General features: G+C 43.2%; 1 protein-coding gene across 1 annotated transcript in view; it reads right to left on the bottom strand.

Annotated features, from left to right (window-relative positions):
- Window positions 1-18,331, bottom strand: part of ryr2a (ryanodine receptor 2a (cardiac)) — a 63,507-nt gene that overhangs the window by 40,265 nt on the left and 4,911 nt on the right. The window contains exons 5-39 of the mRNA XM_077503090.1: window positions 18,195-18,273; window positions 17,896-18,008; window positions 17,477-17,576; window positions 16,709-16,805; window positions 16,406-16,480; window positions 16,046-16,202; window positions 15,803-15,967; window positions 14,836-14,957; window positions 14,248-14,431; window positions 13,864-13,999; window positions 13,689-13,784; window positions 12,108-12,226; window positions 11,688-11,821; window positions 11,386-11,612; window positions 10,591-10,783; window positions 10,289-10,493; window positions 9,572-9,676; window positions 9,288-9,391; window positions 8,686-8,769; window positions 8,444-8,603; window positions 7,752-7,899; window positions 7,562-7,662; window positions 7,275-7,379; window positions 6,880-7,054; window positions 6,275-6,483; window positions 5,838-6,014; window positions 5,608-5,747; window positions 5,421-5,535; window positions 4,772-4,932; window positions 3,709-3,865; window positions 3,496-3,582; window positions 2,776-2,907; window positions 2,615-2,709; window positions 2,352-2,527; window positions 61-707 (exon numbers count right to left, since the gene is read on the bottom strand). Of these exons, the coding sequence (XP_077359216.1) occupies window positions 61-707; window positions 2,352-2,527; window positions 2,615-2,709; window positions 2,776-2,907; window positions 3,496-3,582; window positions 3,709-3,865; window positions 4,772-4,932; window positions 5,421-5,535; window positions 5,608-5,747; window positions 5,838-6,014; window positions 6,275-6,483; window positions 6,880-7,054; window positions 7,275-7,379; window positions 7,562-7,662; window positions 7,752-7,899; window positions 8,444-8,603; window positions 8,686-8,769; window positions 9,288-9,391; window positions 9,572-9,676; window positions 10,289-10,493; window positions 10,591-10,783; window positions 11,386-11,612; window positions 11,688-11,821; window positions 12,108-12,226; window positions 13,689-13,784; window positions 13,864-13,999; window positions 14,248-14,431; window positions 14,836-14,957; window positions 15,803-15,967; window positions 16,046-16,202; window positions 16,406-16,480; window positions 16,709-16,805; window positions 17,477-17,576; window positions 17,896-18,008; window positions 18,195-18,273 (5,280 nt within the window). The remainder of the gene's footprint in view (window positions 1-60; window positions 708-2,351; window positions 2,528-2,614; window positions 2,710-2,775; window positions 2,908-3,495; window positions 3,583-3,708; window positions 3,866-4,771; window positions 4,933-5,420; window positions 5,536-5,607; window positions 5,748-5,837; window positions 6,015-6,274; window positions 6,484-6,879; window positions 7,055-7,274; window positions 7,380-7,561; window positions 7,663-7,751; window positions 7,900-8,443; window positions 8,604-8,685; window positions 8,770-9,287; window positions 9,392-9,571; window positions 9,677-10,288; window positions 10,494-10,590; window positions 10,784-11,385; window positions 11,613-11,687; window positions 11,822-12,107; window positions 12,227-13,688; window positions 13,785-13,863; window positions 14,000-14,247; window positions 14,432-14,835; window positions 14,958-15,802; window positions 15,968-16,045; window positions 16,203-16,405; window positions 16,481-16,708; window positions 16,806-17,476; window positions 17,577-17,895; window positions 18,009-18,194; window positions 18,274-18,331) is intronic.

Raw genomic sequence — 18,331 nt, 5'->3', positions numbered from 1 at the left:
CACTACGTAGGTCATACAAAAATATTCGTGATCCTGATTGAGCACAATCAGCTGCATTACCTGAAGTTTGACGGGCTCTGGCAGTTTCATCTGCAACAATCCCTCATTTGGGACGCTTTGCCCTTCATTCTCTCTCCTCTTCGCCGCGTCCTTTTCCAACTTGCTGTGCGTTTCCTGCCGCTCTTCGCATTTTTCGGAGAACACGGACGGCTCAATCAGTCGCAGGATGTTCTTCAGATCTCCATTTTGAAAAACGCCCATGATGAGCATGGTGTAAAAAAGCTTGATGAGTGGCACAAAGAGAAATTCGGTGCTGCCCCCAACGGGATCTCTTACATGCATGTTGCCCTCACAAACCGCCTCCGTCAGCATCTCAACTGTTTTCGTTTTGAGGATTTCCAAGGGGAATTCTGGGCTGTACTGGCAGGAATTTATTGCTCCTGAGCCATTATTGAAATTAGCGCATGACGATGATCCCGAACCACAGATAAAACTTGGGGATGAGAAGTGCATTCTTGGTCTCAGGGAAGTGCTGAGGCCAATGCCAGGCACGCCATGCGTCTTTTCCTCGTCGGGAAAAAGGGTTATGCTCTTGGTTTCGCCAGTCATAGGAACAATGTACTCATTGTTCATCATGAGACGAGCGGTTGCATAGTTGCTCAGGTGGATGTCAATTAAGAGGTCGTAGTAGCCTGCACGAAGCAAACCTGAAATTAAGTCACACACAAACATATTCACTTCACTGCAAGAGTTGGGGCACAAGACTTCAATTTGTCAACCAAATAGAGCAGTGGTCCCCAAACACCGGGCCGAGGAACAGAACCGGGCCGTGAGCCACTTTGGACCGGGCAGGCCGCAATGTTGAAAGAATGAATAAAAAAAAAAAAAAAATAAAAATAAAAAAATACTGTTCTTTCGGTGCGGCACGGTAGTCGAGTGGTTAGGACGTCCGCTTCCCAGTTCTGAGGTCTCCGGTTCGAGTCCAGGCTCGGACCTTCCTGGGTGGAGTTTGCATGTTCTCCCCGTGCCCGCGTGGGTCTTCTCCGGGTACTCCGGTCTCCTCCCACATTCCAAAGACATGCATGGCAGGTTAATCGGGCGCTCCGAATTGTCCCTAGGTGTGCGTGTGCGTATGAGTGTGTTGTTCGTCTCTGTGTGCCCTGCGATTGGTTGGCAACCAGTCCAGGGTGTCCCCCGCCTACTGCCCAGAGCCAGCTGAGATAGGCGCCAGCAGCCCCCGCGACCCTTGTGAGGAATAAGCGGTCAAGAAAATGGATGGATGGATGGATGTTCTTTCGGTTAATTGATTAGTCGAGGCTTAAAAATGTTTTATTTTGAAAAGTGACCGGATTCTCTCTGTTTACGAAGGACTCGTGACACATGTCACGGTGCTAATTATCTCAGTTGCTGATGCTAATCGACAAGTTAGCAAAATGAATAAAAAACGGACATATTTGGAAAGTTTCTTTGCAACGGAGAAAAAGTCCTGTCATGAGACAACACAGCAGCCCATGATCAAGAAGAAAAAGAAAGATGCGGCGATTCCCACGCACCACAAGCGCCTCCCACAAAACAAAAATGTTTGGAGATGGTAAAAGTGAGAAGGGATGGTATCGAAAAACTGGTGCCGTTAAAGGTTATTTAACTAAAACTAATGGGAAAAAAAAAAAAGCTAAAATCAAAAAAATAATATTGTTACCGAAATAAAATAAAAACGAAAATGCTTTTTAAAAAACGAAAACTAACTGAAACGACATTTTATGTTTACAAAACTAACTATAATAATAGCAAACATGTCCTTCGTTTTAGTCTTTGGTAATGAATTGAATGCACGAGCCTTTGTGGAAGATTTCAAATGTGATTTTTAGTAGATTGATTTTGATACAAACCGGAATAATGACATTTGAAAATATGTCACTCAGAAGTGATGTCATCTAGCAGCAGCCAATAGAAAAGCACCAAAAGATGACGTCGCCCCCATGCTGTTTTTTAAATATTGCGCACAAGTAATACACATTAAAAAAAAATACTAATACTGAAACTAACAAAGTAAACTAAAACTAAGCATTTTTTAAAGAACCAAACTCATAAAAACAAACAGAACCACCCTGAAAACTAATCAAAACTAACTGAAATGAAAAATTCCAAACCTATAAATAATAACCCTACTGCCATATTACAAATAAATTGGTTTATATACTGTAGCATTTTTCTAAATATGCAAAAGCACAAATAAATTATTTGCGCAATTTTTAGGACTAAACACAATTTCTCTTCATAACATTCAATGAAAAAGGTTTGGACGTCCCTGATCCAAAGGAAATATTACAAGGAAATATTAGAAGACGCACCTGGCATGTATTTATTCTCGATGGCATGCAGAAGCTGCGCCTCGTCCACGTGGGAGCAAAGCGCGTGAGCAACGCGATTGTTTCCCAGAGCGCAGATTGCGGAATACAATCGGAGGGTGTGGTAGTGAAACTTTAACAAGTCTCTCCTCTCCGTCAGCTCCAGGACATCCAGTGACCTGAATGACACGCAAAGACGGCATGAGAAATGAAAGAGGAGGGGGCTGCATCAACGTACGTCGCGACAGCGGACGCGTGCCATCCACCTGTTCTCTTCAGGGATGTGCAGAGACAAAAACTGCAACGGTTCATTACATTGGACCAGCCAGCCGTGTCGCTCGTTCACTCGGGACACCGAAACCTGCGGAGGTAAATATGAGTATGAATGGCCTGCGATCTAAACAGGTCGAGCAACAACAGCCATTACCTTGGGATAGTGATTCGGAACACGACTCCATAAAACAGGAGTGAGAAACTGGACATGCAGACGTGGAGGACATTGAGGGACTGAATTCTTCCTCTCACTCATAAATAAACCAGCTGACAGAGGCATCACGTTCTAACAGGCAAAAGAAATATCATGTCAATATCATGTACGTGTCACAGTCAACAAAGTTTTATGAGGTCTTATTTTTTTACTCATTTTATTTACCAAGATAGCAAAACAACACTGAATAAATGTCGATTTTATGGTTGACGTCGACTTTTCCGATAATAAACAACGTTGAATCAATGTTGCAAATACCGATGACGCAACATTGTTCTACGGTATGTCAAGCGATGGTTGGAAACATTAGTTTGGAGTTGATGGAATAATGTTGACAAATTGTTGATTTATGATTGACTGGGATATATGATTGAGAAGTCATCAAATTAAAAAAACAGCCCACCGGCCTGGCCCAGCCTATATCACATAGTAATGCCACTGATATTGGCTCATTTTGCTGTCTATCTTCCAAATAGACTCGTCCCTCTAAATTGTGGGTCAGTCTCTTGGGGTAAAATAGAGGCAAATTGTAATTAAAAAGCACTGCACCGGGCCACGGGGCATCTGCCCCGTACGCTAGATGGCCAGTCCAGCCCCGACCAAACGAAAAAGGAACAATAATTGTCCGTTCCCCGTAAGACAGGTATGCATCGATCTCACCTTCATTTGCCCCAATTCCAACTGGAAGACATTGGGACTGGTCGCCCTTGCGAAGACGGCTGGGAAGAGTTTCGTATTGGGCTCCACCTGAGACCGAACAACTTTGATTAGTCCTGAGAACATTTCAGTTCCGTAATGTTCATAACCATGTTATAATTCAATTCAAATTGAAAAGAATGAACATGCAGCTCGTATTACCTTCCGTATCCTCACCTGGTAATATGTGCTGAGCTCTTTGCCATTAGCTGTAAAGGACAACAGTCCGTTTGAGGTGTCAACCAAACATCCGATCTCCAAACCGTTGTTATTTCTTCCTCCTGGACTGCTGCTCTCGCCAGCCCACACCACGTAGCAGTTGCTGCGCTTTATACTGGAAAATGGACAGCGTTGAGCATACCTTGAGATTTGCGTTGATCGCAGGCAACTTTTAACTTTACATCTTGAACAATATATCAATTTTTCTCCACACATTTTTCTAAACGTAGCCTGAAAAGGAGTGGGAGGAAGAAAAACTTATTAAGTCCCACCCCCAATATCATTAGTATCAAAACAAATTGAGTTACTTTCCTATAAACTTGCAATAACCAACAGCGGCTGTCATAATACTGAAAAACGATGTGTTTACAAACAATGTGTTAAGTAACATGACATCAACAGCTCATACCAGCAATGGTAATAAAAAATAACAATACCAGCTCGGGTAAAAGACAAGTTTGAGTCGAGTTCACGGCCCGTTACGCGTCTCTTTTGGTACTGATGTAACAGCATCCAGTTTCAACTAGTTTTAGGCTATATGATGTCTGGACTACAAGATGTCAAGGATCTTTTAATGCTATATGATGTTTGTTGACGTCGGGAACGATCTGTAATTATGGCGTCAACAGCCAATCAGAGAATTCCATGTCAGTACTCGTACTCCCATGTCGAGCTTGATTGACTGTCTATTTAAGGGTCTGCGAATTGTGTGCGTTTCGCCGGATTATTGCTCACTGTTTCGCTGTGCTGCTCGGCTGCCCAAGGGGGCGTGTCGTGATTCTCGATGCTTTCTCCTTGGTTTTAGTTTAGCCAAGTTATGTGGATAAATAGTCAAAACCTTATTTGTGTCTGCGTTTTTGGATCCAACCCTTCAGCACAGAACAAAAAGTATTTGGTATCAGTATCAGTATCAGGGATAGTGGGATCGGTATTTCGTTGGTATTGATACCAAAATCTCAAGTATCGTACAGCTCGAGTTTTTCGAGCTAAAAGAATGAGAGAATAGAGTAAGTTCACTCACCTTTCATGAACTTTGCCTTTCTCATCTCCCAAAGTGACCGTTACGCTTTGCACCTTGTCCAAGGCAAATCCGGGTTCATACTGATGAAAGTCAGACGTGACCCAGCCCACCCACACGTTGCTGGGCTCCTGGCCAGGAAAGATCCTTGCAGAATAGGAATGCTGTGGTGACACATGGGAACAGAATTACACCCTTTTGTTATTTTGGTGACATCAACGGGTTTACTGAAGTTACAGAAAAGGACGAGATTGGCGACGCTCCAGTATGGAATTTTGGCTCTCCACAGAAGTGAAGCGGCTGCCAGAAAGTTTGAAACACGCCCCACCAAAACAGTGAATCAAATTAGGCTCTTTTTTCTGCTTTGCTGTAGACCGAAAACATTTCAGTTTGACATCAAAACAAGATATCACAAAATCACTTCTTTTTTTTTACAGTACAGTACATTTTTTAATTTTAACTCAATTTTATGAATTATGAAATTACTGTATCAATGACAAAAAGATGCAGCCATATTTCAGTTGGTTTAACATTTTTCCCCCACTTTTATGTTCACAAGAGAATGAAAAAAAATGTAATGTATATTTTATTGTATATTTTTAGAACAAGTCTATATACATATATGTTTTGTCAAATATTGATGTGGTCTTACAGTGGACACTTGCGTGAGTAATTCATATTCATTTCTGTCATCAACCATCACCTCCTCTGACGGACAGACAGGGGAGGAGTAGGAGTTGTCTGGTTTATTCTTCTTCAACAAGAACCTGGTGTGATTACAAATAAAATCGATATTCAATATTGAACACCCTTAATACATGTTTGTACATCTTGTTTACCTTTGCTTGAGCTTGGAAGTTTTCTCTTGGTTGTGATCTTTGTGGTTGTTAAATTCCCCTTTGTCTGGACCACTCGGACCATTGTGGCCATGTGCTGTTTTCACGAGGACCTCAAAGTCGCTTTCAAAGTCTTCCAGCTCCTGCGGTCACAAGAAGTGACAAATAAAGTGACGTATTCGCAAGCAACAAACGACGCATTGGTAGAATGTCATTTCTCGATATGATCTTACGGTCTTCAGTGACAAAAGGCTGCCGTTGGGCGGAGGCCTCGAGAAGGATTCCGCACATTCGATGGGCATGCTCAGTCTGTAGAAAACGATGTCAGTGTTGCTGCTCTGTGAACTGAATGACTTTTGTGTGACCTTCAGACAAGGACAAGAATCCACTGTGCCATCTATTCTTGTCACCTGAAAGAGAGAATCACATTTTCAATATTTTTGTTCTGTTTTTTGATAGGGGGCAGCGTTGTAAGACAAAGAGACAAATTATGTTTTTGTTTTTTTTACACAATTTAAAACAGTCCTCACGTTTCTCAACATTTCAACAAAACAAAGTGTTCTATCATTCTTGACCATTGCAATATTTTGACATATGACTACACAGTGTCAGTGTCAGTCAAAGCCATTTCTTGCAAGATATATGGCTAAAAAAGGGGATGTGCCTTTACCTCGATATGCTGGTGATCAGGCGGCACAGGTACAAACTGAGGCAGCCTTTTACTGAGCCATATCGTGACGTCGCGGTTCATGTTGACAGCAAACGGTTCGTAGCCCTCCTGCAGACCACATATGGTGAAGTATTTCAGGGTGCTGACATGTTTACCAAAGTTAATCCTCCCGGACTGGCACACGCCCAAACTGCACACAGGGATGAAACCTTGGGAGAGAAAGATTGGATGAGGAGGTTAGTGTCGGTTTCGTGTCCATTTCATCCAGAAAAACAGAACTTTCTTAAAAATAATAATAACAACAATAAACCATGCCCTTCCCCCCAAAAAATTGATTTGGAACATTCTGTCTAAGAATCAGCCCGGGGACCACTGCTATTGAGAATGACAGACATTTGGGCTAGAAATTAATTGGCATTAACGCACGTTTCATACGTGTGCCTTTTGACATATTTGATGTCGTCCCTGCTGTCGTTTCTTCTGTCATGAGCCACCTGTCACATAGCATCTCCTAATTTGAATACCCATGTTGTATTATCAGTTTGGTCAGCCTGAGAGTTAGCATGAACCGGTTCCACATCTCGAACGTATGTCACATGACCAACCTTCGCCGACATCAAAGTCTTTGAAAGCCAGCTCAGAGCCGGAGTCATCAAGCAGCACTTCTCCATTCAGCGTGAACATCATGGTTTGTTCATTCAGGTCCACCATGCAGCCGACAACATCGGCCGCCTGCCAGGGTCGCCCAAAGTGCTCGTTGCCCTGGTGCCACCGTTGGACCTGGAAAACATTCAGGAAAAAGATCGATTGTCAAGTCGGAAATCTCGGTGTTGTAACTGACTCGGACTAGAATTGAACAAGTAGCGACATTCAAAGATGGTATCTTCCAGACAAGACTTAGTGAAACCCATTGACACATTTTCATCTCCAGCCGGCTGCACTGCTGGAACAGACGTAATCTAATATTTCAAGAACATTCCCCAAGATAGATGCAGCTAACCTTGAATCCATCAAAGACAAAGGCCTGTTCGTCAGAACCCAGTTCTAGATCTGGTCGGCATCCCGGTCTTGCCCAGCCAACCCTCATCTCGCCTGCTGTCAATACCTGAAACAAATGGAAAAATGAAAACTTTGTGACAGTAACTTATCCCTAACTTGCTATTTTACTTTTGAGGATCCCTAATTCTACTTTCCTAATGCACCAAAGCATATATTTGATTTGATAATTGTCTAACCATATTCATGTGAACTGCAAAATGTAAATGTCGTCGGTGGCTCCCGTCTTACCTCCAGCTCAAAATACCACTTTCCTGCATTCACACAGTAAGATCTTTCAGCTCTGAAGATCCGAAACCTTTCAGCAGACATGTTGCTATGGTCAAAGTGAGCTAATGAAAGAAAGAAAGAAAGAGCGACAAGCTGCATCAAATGAGATGCTACGGATGGGAAGTGATGCAGTGGAGAGCACGTTTCATACTGTGGTCCTGGTCGGGAGCTTCCAGGTTGTATCCGTAACCAAGCAGAGTTCTGACGGCTTCTCTCAGACTGTCTTTGTTTGACTTCTTGGTTCGCTCGTCCAACAGACCGTACGGCACGAGACGAGGATTTCTGCGATTCTTGACATCCTGACAGGCGAAAATGAGAAAACAACAACAGGAGACATCAAAAATGATCTGTTACGTTGTCTGGAGATTTCAGGCTGGGTTGCTATGGTAACAAAGTAGGCATCAGCACATACGCCACTTATGCCATATATGAAGTGTAAGAGTCGGTTTCTCAAGCTAGCCGCTAGCTAGCTAGCGATCCACTGTAATTAATAGCTAAAAGCAGGCAACCTTTGCCTCGTCCTGGGGGGTGAGGTGATCGCCGCAATAAAAATGTCTCCTATGCTCTGCAAAATATCACCACTGCACTGCATGATGCTTAGTGGGTTGCCTTATTAGGTTTCTGAGTTAATTTATGTTTGTGTGCTTCTTGGTATTTGGTTTGGGGGGGCTTTCCCCTCTCAAGCCAATGTTTAATAAAGAGACTGTTATGATGAGAAACAGAAAGCGAGGAGACTTTTTTTCTTTTTTTCCCCCCTTGGCACTAAGATAATGAATATTCCTAAAGACGCGTGCCTGAATCCGATCATTTCATAATCCTAACGCACAATGATGAAATATGTACCTGTTGAATGCCATAAGTCCAACCCTGACGGATGCGGTCTCTTGCCCAGACATTGTGCGCATTTTCAGCCAATTTGTCCACCATCGCTTCCTGGGTGGACGTCAGTTTGATGTGGCTCAGGTCCAGGGGGGCCGGTTTGTAGCCACTGGACAACTCATAGCTGGACAAAAAAAAAAGTACAACAACTGTGAGAAGACCACGTCACGTGCCTGGCATGTTCGTCTTTAAGAAAAGGAACTCACTTTGATGACAGTTTTATACTTTTGACTTTGTCCACCGCATATTCATCTGCAAGACCAACATGGCACCCCAATGCAAGAAGAGTTCTGTTCATCAAACATACACACAAAATTCCGAGTCACGTGCATATTAGGGCATGTTCACACCACGCCCACATTGATTAGATGATGAAAAGCGAGAGATCAGGTGGAGGGCGGTACAACATTGCAAGAGATTGCAAAATTCTTGAGGCAAAACACGGCGGATAAATGACAACAAACTGACTACATTTTTCCTTGGTGATTTCTTTTTTTTTTTTTTTTTTATCAATTGATCAATCAGCCAATTGCAGGGCAGTCTGACAAGCAAGAGTGTTTAAAAAAATAAGTAGTGTGACCATTCATCATTTGTCATGAAAGTCAAGAATATCGTATTTTGCACATCTGAATATTTGCGGGGTTTGACCATGTTATCATAACTAAAAAATTGAATTGGGAAAACTTACATGTCAGTAGTTTGACTCATGAAATACATCACTTTTCTATGGAATCAAGTAGTTTGACTCGTGAGCAAATTGGTTAACAAGACCTTCGTCTTTTTAATTGATGATGCAGCAAAACTTTACTTGAGAGTTTCCACAGACATCTGCAAGTTGTAACTTCGTTCCTGTTCCGGCAGCTTGGAAAATTCCACCAGACACGGATGTTGCCGCTTGGTGTCATCTCGTACCTGGAAAACACGTAGAAACGGAGCACGGATCTTTTCTGGATACTGCTGGGCTCGAGAGCGAGGAAGGTCGGATTATTTGTCTATTTCGTAACATCCTGTCAAACGTCACAATCGCTCAGTCAGTTTTCTCTCTCCTATGTGAACACTCAAGAAAGGGTGATAATAATACTCAATACTCACCACACCGTAAGTCCATCCAAATTCAATCTTGTTCATCACCCACAGTTCATGGATGTTTTCTGCAAGCTTCTCTTTGATCCTCTCCAAGTGAAATGGCAAAACAATCTACACACAAGCACAAAACAAAACAAAAAAACAAAAAAAAGACGCCATGAATTCCACTTATAGCAGCAGAGATGTGGCTTTGCCCTCATTTGCAATTCACGCGATATTATTTCAGATGAACCAATTGTATTGTTCCTACATCTGAAAGGGAGATTTGAAGTCATATTGCAAATGGAAGTTTAAAATCAGACAGCTGAAAACATTTTGATGATTGCGTCTGATGGTCTACACCTGGAGTTCATTTTTCAAAAGTGCTGCTTTAATGAAACAAAAAAAATTGCTAAAATCCTCAACATTTTCATGCATTTCTTTCCCAAATGTAATGACTTTCCCAGGAGTGATATTGAGTGACTTTTACTTTATTATCTCCAGGATACACAATCTTGAAAAAATGTTTTGAGCTCCCCAAAAAGTCAATCTATTGCAGAATAATAACAAACAGTGATTCCAAGAAGGCCTTTGGACTGCTCAACACTTGATGAATATTTGATACATGACAAGTGTCTTCGCTGGTCGAGTATCTTGTATGTATGCTTGCATTCAATCATTTCCATGGAATCAACCGACTCTGCACATTGCCGATCAATATGTAAATAATGGAGCCATCTGGACCTGGCTGGTGTTGACGGGCAGAGGTGTGAATGCTGCCTGGCTCATGGTGACGGTGGGTCCCAAAAGATTCCTGGCCGCCGTCTGGTGTTGACTGGGCTCCAGTTTCAGTTTCTCTCTTGGCAACACGGCCTCAAAACACGGAGCATAACCTGGAGGAGGAAGAAACTTAAACTCTCCATGGCGGCCGCCGAGAAGGAATCGAAGCCTATGCAAAAGACAAGCCGCCGACGGACAGGTGAGCAGGTGGAGCTTATTAGCACGGAATTTAATAATGGAATTTGGCTTTGAGTGAATGCACTAACTTAACTCCGGCAGAGAAGCTGGCCACGGGGAAAAAGAGGCCGGTGGAGTTGAAGTTCTCAAACATGCCCTGAACCGGTTGGCCGTTGATCCTGAAGGAGATGCTGGGCACGCTGAGGTCCAAGCAGCAGCTCACCACGTCGTCAGCTTTCAGAAGGTGCTGATTGGGTGAGCTGACCGTCTTTGCGATACAGCCTGGAAAAAAAAAAAAAAAAAAAAAGGAGTTCACACGTCAATTTGTTTGGACTTTGCATTTTTAGATGAGGTTTTTTGTTTTTTGTCTTCTTTTTTATAGCGCCACGCAAAAGCCAAACAATCCGTAAGTGGATTTGGCCCTAATCGTGCAATTTTCAAGTTTGCCTATATCAGGAAAATGCTTGTTTTTCTTTGGTCTTTTCGCTTCAGCAGACAAGGAGCAAGTCGCCTCGTCGCAACACCCTTGTGCTGCCCTTGATCGCTCTGCTAATGAGATCGCTTTGGCCCAGAAGTGCGGGGCAGGTCAAGACTCTTTTGGCAGAACCCCCCACCGAAATAGAAGCGATTTCAGATGGATGTTAAGTGCTTTCTAATTCATCACCTGGCAATGTTTTTGAATTGTGAGAGGGAATAAAGCGTAATGTGGACTTTAAACGTCATCCTGTCAATATATTTCCAGAAAAAGATCATTCAATCATTTGACATCCCAGTGAATGATAAATTCTCCTCGCTCACCATCTACAGTAAAACTCCAACTCAAAGTGAAAACATCAAAACTGAATTTGAGCCGACTGGACAAACGCGTTGAAAGCAAACTGCACCTGACCAAAGCTGGAGTCCGTCAAAGCCGAAGGAGTAGAGGTCATCGCCCACTCCGTTGGCGCCCCAGCCCTGCCCCAGCGAGCCGTCGGTGTTGGCCCAGCCCACTCTGAGGTGAGACGCCTCAGCGGTGACGAATGGCAGCGCTTGGTCGACCATCAGCTCGTAGTACCACTTCTTATACTGCGCCGAGCCTTCACTGACACCCAGGAAGATATTTGGGCACATGCTGAGAGGAGAAGAGGAAAGAATTTTGCCACCAAACCTGGAAGATGGATGACATCCACAGTGTTGTTTTTATGACCTGCTCACGTAATTGACCAGTCGCGTCTGAAGCAACAAGTCTCTGCCCGGCAGGAGGTTGTCACAGATGAGGTGCTGGTTGGAGCGCACGGCCACACCGTGACACACGCAAAGCGAACACAACACGTCCAGAACCTACACGGAATGCGCAAACAGAAAAAGTCGGCGGAACTGATACAAGATCACACGTGTCAAAACCGACACAACTTGGGAAAACCTGATTGACGGACGCGTTTGTAAATCGATGTCAAAACTTTTTACAGAAATCTTTCTGCATTATAAATGATTCATGTTTCACTTTTCGATTTTACAATGCGATCAAAATTGAACAATTACAATGTAATGTGAAGGAATATTCAAGCCCAAAAACATTATTCGAGATTCTGGCTTGATTTCTACTGTTTAGGACCACATTTACTACCTTATGGTTGCGTCCATGTTTATCCAGAAGAGAAATTATGGATTTGATATGTTCCTCTTTGATAAGGTTCAGTGCTTCTGGACTCTCCACCAGCACACAGTGAAGAACCTCCAGTATGCCTGAAGAAAAATTTGCATTTTGTGTAAAAAAAACAAAACAAAAAAAACACACACACAAAAGAATAAATCTTCATTATTTACCTCTAAAAATACACTACCGTATTTGTATTACAAAATTATGATGACTATAAATATCAGCGGGCAGCAGAGTGTTAGATTCGGGCTCTTGATGAATTGATCGAGGCCGTTGTGTCGCTGTTCTTCGTCCTTGCTTGGCGCTTTTCTATCTGTCTGCATGTGGGCGCGCGGCCTAGACAGTATAAGTGCAGGGACGATTGTGAATAGATCAGTTCCTCTTCCGCATAGAAGAGGGCGCCGCAGCTGTGTACTCGATCTTTCTGGTAAATATTTCAACTGAGAACATGCAGTCTTCTGGTTATTACTATTCGTATAATATCGAGAGCATTAAGATACAAGAACCAGTGAAAGTTGTCACCCAGAACTTTACAAGGGAGAACGAGTGCTTGTTACGTCTGCCTCACAATTGAGAAGTTCTGAGTGCAGCTCAGGTTGTCCTGTGTGAAGTTTGCATGTTTTTTGTGCTTGCTGGATTTTTCTCTGTGCTCTTCAGATTCATCCCACATTCTAAAAACTAGGGATGCAACAATAATATTGTGAAATTGCAATATTAAAGATCCCACAATATCGTCGTCGTCATGGCACGATATTAAAAACGGCACATCTGTTAACATGCTTGTATTCCATTTGTGAGGTTCCAGTACCCTGTGGTGGTTAGCTTGTTTTGTGCAGTTTCATTTGAATTAGGCATGTTTTGGCCATGGTAGAAAGTGGATGCAGGGAATAACAAGTCCAGCATCAGATTGGATTGGAGCCTTCATTTTTTTTTTTTTTAAACCAGACCCTGCTATTGACTTGCCACCAGTTTATAGGTCGTCGCTTACTTCTCACCCACTAAGTCAGCTGAGATAAGCCCTTTTCACACTGCACTTGTCATGATGGTGGCACGCCGCAAATAAAAAAAAAAGACAATTTTGAAAACGGCGTCGCCATGACGTCAGACAAGTGCCTCCGATAGGCTGACGGGGCAATTGAGAGCTCAGCCTGAATTTTTTGAAAGAATCTGAATGGCGCTATGTACATTGTATTTATTGATTTTGTATTTGTATTATTTCTAAAACAATCCAAACCAGGAGTTTCTTTTTCAACAACTGAAGATGCATCTTGTAGAGGTGCAGTCTAGTTTTCGTCACAACAAAAGTCTCCGCCTGGTAAGCTTGCATCAGCACTTCCAAATATGGCTACCCTGGCATGAGGGCACCGTTGAAGCTCCACCCACTCACATTGAGCAAGTGAAGGGTTAAACCTGCTTAAACTCGCATTGCTTTCGTGCGCGCTTTTAGATTGAGCTTATTAATAGCACTTTTCGCAACTAACTTCTCACCAGATTGACCAGCATGAGGCCACATGCTGGTGTTCTCATCACAACGTCTTGCCAACATACCAGAGGAGGCCTCCAGTCTCTCCAGCCTGCTGACGAGCCAGTCTAAGGAGCCGGAAAACTGGGCACAGTTCTTCCTGTTACCCCTGATGAGTGCGGCTAAAAAGCGACAAGAGGCGAGCAGGGAATCAGAGTTCTTGTCGTCAGACGTGGCATCCATGCCCGGCCGGGTGCATACCCAGCAGTTGGTAGAGAGAATTCAGGCTGGAGCTCCAAGCCTCTCCCGCCTCCCTTCCAACTGCTTCCGTAAAATGGGCTGCGCTGCTGTAGACGTGGAGTCGATCAATACACTCCAGGACCAGGGCGATCATTCCCTACGGACACAAACTCATTCAACTCATTCTCTTGATGCTGACACTACTAAATGCAATCAAATCTGCCATTTCCAGTTAGCGCTCCCATACATACCACTATAAAGTGTATTCGAATGAAGTATTACATCATTCTTGCATATGTAGTACATTTGCTGCAGACCATTTGTAAATTAAAATTGACGTAAAAATACCTCTAGTCCAAGTGCGTCTCAATTGTTTTCTGTCATGTTCAACTCGAAACTCGTTACCTCTTCCTGGAAGAGGTTTTGTCTGTTCTTCAAAGCTCTCAGGAGATTCTGCTTGTCTTCGTGTTCGAGGTGATCGGCGGGCGGCTGGAAGTAGCCAATCAGATCCTGAAGACTCAGACTGATTGAGTCAATTGGTATCTCGAAGGTTGTGCTCTTTCCTTTAGCTCGTAATGTATCGAGACTCCTGTGAATCACCGACAACAAATTGTAAAAGGTGTGAAAATGAGAGATTTGTTTGTCAAATCAAATCACGGGTTCAATGATGAACACATTTGAAGGGAGTGCGCAATGGAGGCCGGCGACATGCGGCAACAAATGGACTGGCTATTCGGGAAAGTCACAAAATTCCTGATGCCCCCCCCCCACCTTCTCTCCAGCACATCCGCAGCCCTTGTGAGGATGCGCCGAATCATGACTGACTTGTGAGCACAACCGGGGAAGCTCCATGAACCTCATTGACCTTTCTTAACAGACTTGGCGTTTCAAGTGTTGAAGCTGTCGTAAGCCATCGTCCAAATGAAGCCCGGCCGGTTCATTCAGGTCATCGCGCACGACTGGAACGGATACAGAATGTTGAGCAACACCCACCTGATGAACAGGTTGAATAAGAACACGGTACTGCGGATGACTCTGGCAGTGTGACTTTCTTCGTGCTGCGACCGAGACAATGTCAGACCGTCATCCATGTGACCTTCGTGGTGCATGAGGGCCTGGAAAAAAATTATGAGGACAGTCGGAAAAACTTCGACTTCTATCAAAGGACGCAAAAATACATATCAAAAGAACATCTTAAAGCTGTGACGCAGGCTTGCGAGGTGAGCACAAGTGTTGCTTTTTTTCTTCTTCCCTCAATATTGCAAAATAAACCCTCTTTATACTTTCAAGTCATCAGCGAGATGATGGATGATCAGGGGTGAATATGTTTGCTTTTGTTTGCGTTCGTTTACCCGGCCGGCCAGCCGGCGTTTGTCGCGTTTGCGCTCATATCAGCTAACAAGTTTTTTCCAGTTCCAAAATAGTAACTTCAAATTGGTGCTGCGTCAAAGCATGTTCCGCTGCCGTGCGAGTTCCCCGATAGCTGCGGTCCGCATGGAGAATTTGGAATCTGGGCAGGTATAGCATGTTGTCCAGGATGTGTTCGCTGAGCCAATTTTCAGGGAAGCCGAGAGTTGGTTCGGCTCATCCATTTTGTTGGACAGGGAGCGCAGATCTACAAGATGAATCGCTCGGAGCAGAGTTCAAAATCCGCTCTCGAGGCTTGACTAGCATGCCCGATCACCTTCATGCTCCATAGAGGGCTGCCACTCCTCCGGTTCATGTCTCACCCTCTCGAATGCTTAGCCAGTCTTCTTTCATGTAAATAAAGTGCTGGAGGCTTGCCAGAAACAAACGCCAATAAATACATTTAAAAAAAAAAGGCACTAGCGCGATCTTGGTATCGTTTTCACTATCGTGACCTCATCTAGACAACGCAATGCTCAGTCTCACACAAGAAGAAAGATGAAAATACAAAAGAAAATAACACCTTTGCCATAAAAGTAAAACACAACGTTACCTTTCTCTGAACGTCACCGATGCGTGCAGATTTCGCATCAGCCGTCTGGTACGTGAGCCACAGGCCCGAATCAACATGCTGAATGTAGCACACCGAGTCACCATACTTAATTTCAGGAGTGCCCATTCCATCCGCTTCCTTCTTGACGCCAAGGTCAACTTTTTCCTAACAGAAGAGAGAAATCAACAAGCGCCATTGAAGGACGCAAAGCAAAGGAAGGTTTCGAGTGACGACAGCGCGTACCTTGGACGATCGGAAACAAAACGCCGTTGACTTGGCGTCGGCCTTTTCTTTTTCCATGAGTAGTAACGATTTCTCCTTGGTCAGACTCAGATACTTGCCGCTCGTCACGTGTCTCAGTCTGAATGGCTGACCCCAGCGAATATGACTACCGCTCCACCTGGACAGGAAAAACAAAGAAATAGTCAAGCAGTTTGCGTTGACAAAGTGATTGATTGATTTGAACCTGTCCTGTTTGATAGCATCATTAGCCGGAACAGTTTTTCTGCGCAATAGATGAGCTTGATATCACTCCTGATGTGCTCGTTTGCATTGTTGAAAGAATGTACGAGGATCGAGAGGGGACAAACGGAGAGAACTTACAGAACTCGCAGTGTCTCGAGCCTCCACAGGGACCTGGCGTGACTGGATACTGCTCCACCCTCATAATGCACCGTTCTGGTCATTCAAAAAAAAAAAAAAAAAAAAAGATGTCAATATATCAATCCCAGTATCAGCCATGATGCAGTTTCTTCAAAAGATTTCTTTCCATCATCGTTCTCTCACTTTTTAATTACAATGGCACATTATAGCAATGTCATGGATCAATATCGTGAGCCAAATAGCGTCACAGTATCAAATGGTGGTTTACCCCCCCCCCCAGTGTATACATAAGTAATATATTACTTCTTCTGCTCCTCGCCGTGATCTTCAGATGGAACCGTTAAACATTCGTCCATGTGACCGTGAAGGAGGCGCAAGACATCTCCTCCTATCAAGAAGCCTGCAGAAGGTTAAGAAAGGTTGTAAAGTGAAGGACAAATGAACAAATGCATCGGATGCAGCTTACTGGTGTCGCTACTTTTTGTTTGCTTGTTTGGAATTTCGGACCTCGTGCATATTCATGAGAAAAAACGTGACTGGCCAGAAGCAGAAGAAAACACTTGTGACTCCTTCTTTGGCTACTTTGTCATTTCTACGGGTACAAATCACAACTTTGACAGATTCAAATGTGCACAATTTTCGACAGGTACAATTTTTTTTTTTTTTACAGGTATACAGTTTTTTTTATTTTTACAGGTACTTTATTTTATTTTTTACAGATACAAATTTATAATTTTTTATACAGGTACTTCTTTTTTTTTTTTTTTTACAGGTATACAGTTTTTCATTGTTGTTTTTTACAGGTACTATATTATTTTTATTTGATTTTTTTACAGATATAAATGTATAATTGTTTCTACAGGTACAATTTTTTTTTTACAGGTATACAGTTTTATTTGATTTGATTTGATTTTTTTACGTGTACTTTATTCTTTATTTTTTTTACAGATACAAATGTACAATTTTTTTCCACATGTACAACTTTTTTGTCTTTATTTCATAAGCTGCTTTTGCACCATATTTACCTCCAAAGTATACACTATCATGGAAAATGAGGAAATCTTTGTGTACCTTGTGCCACTTCACTGCCAGAACAGATTGGAGTGACGCTCCACAGTGTCTGTTGGAAGGCGGCGTCCACATTTTGACACTGGCTGCCGTAGGATAGATGCTATAGGAACACAAACATGTGGGTCAAAAGCCAAATCGTTTACTGGCACATCTGAACTTTTTTTTTTTGTTTTTTTTTTACTTATGTTGGATAATGTCCCGCCCACCTCACAGTGCACATCTAATATTATTCAAAGTACCTTCAACCCAAATACAATCACATTCGCTCACTGTTTACTTCAATTCCTCTGACCAAAAAAATAATTGTATGTTCTTTTTCACTTGTGTTGTACAAGTTCTACTAGTGCCACTTATATTGGGGGCGTGTCGACTTTTTGCAGCTTCCTTGTCACGTGTTGGCACATGCTGCCGCCAATTACCAGATATCTCTCCGACGAGATGCTGACGAGGATGAGATCATCCCCCACCCGAACCTTCTCCCCCTCGGAACGTTGCTTGGATGCCGGATGGATGGTCCACCAGCACGCTTCGCCTGAACACGCGCACACGCACACGCGGTGCGGAAGGTTAAAAACTGACTTTTGTCAATATGATCATTCAGTGATATCATCGCAACTACAAAACAGAAAACATGTCTATCCTGAAATAGATGTGAAAAGGTTTATTTCAAACGTGAAGGTGATGAAAGAACAGAAATAGAGCGAATCTCCATAAATACCTGCGGTGTCTTCCTGCAGGCCCACATCAAAAGCTAATTTGTCCGTGGATGATCGAGAGGTGGAAAGACAACACAGGTACTGTTGCAGAACGACGATATCCGCAGTCAATTCATGTGTTCATCAGAAAGAAGTGAAG

This window comes from Festucalex cinctus, chromosome 17 (genome assembly GCF_051991245.1).
Source record: "Festucalex cinctus isolate MCC-2025b chromosome 17, RoL_Fcin_1.0, whole genome shotgun sequence".
NCBI classification, from domain to species: domain Eukaryota; kingdom Metazoa; phylum Chordata; class Actinopteri; order Syngnathiformes; family Syngnathidae; genus Festucalex; species Festucalex cinctus.
This window is presented reverse-complemented; position numbering and strand designations above follow the sequence as displayed.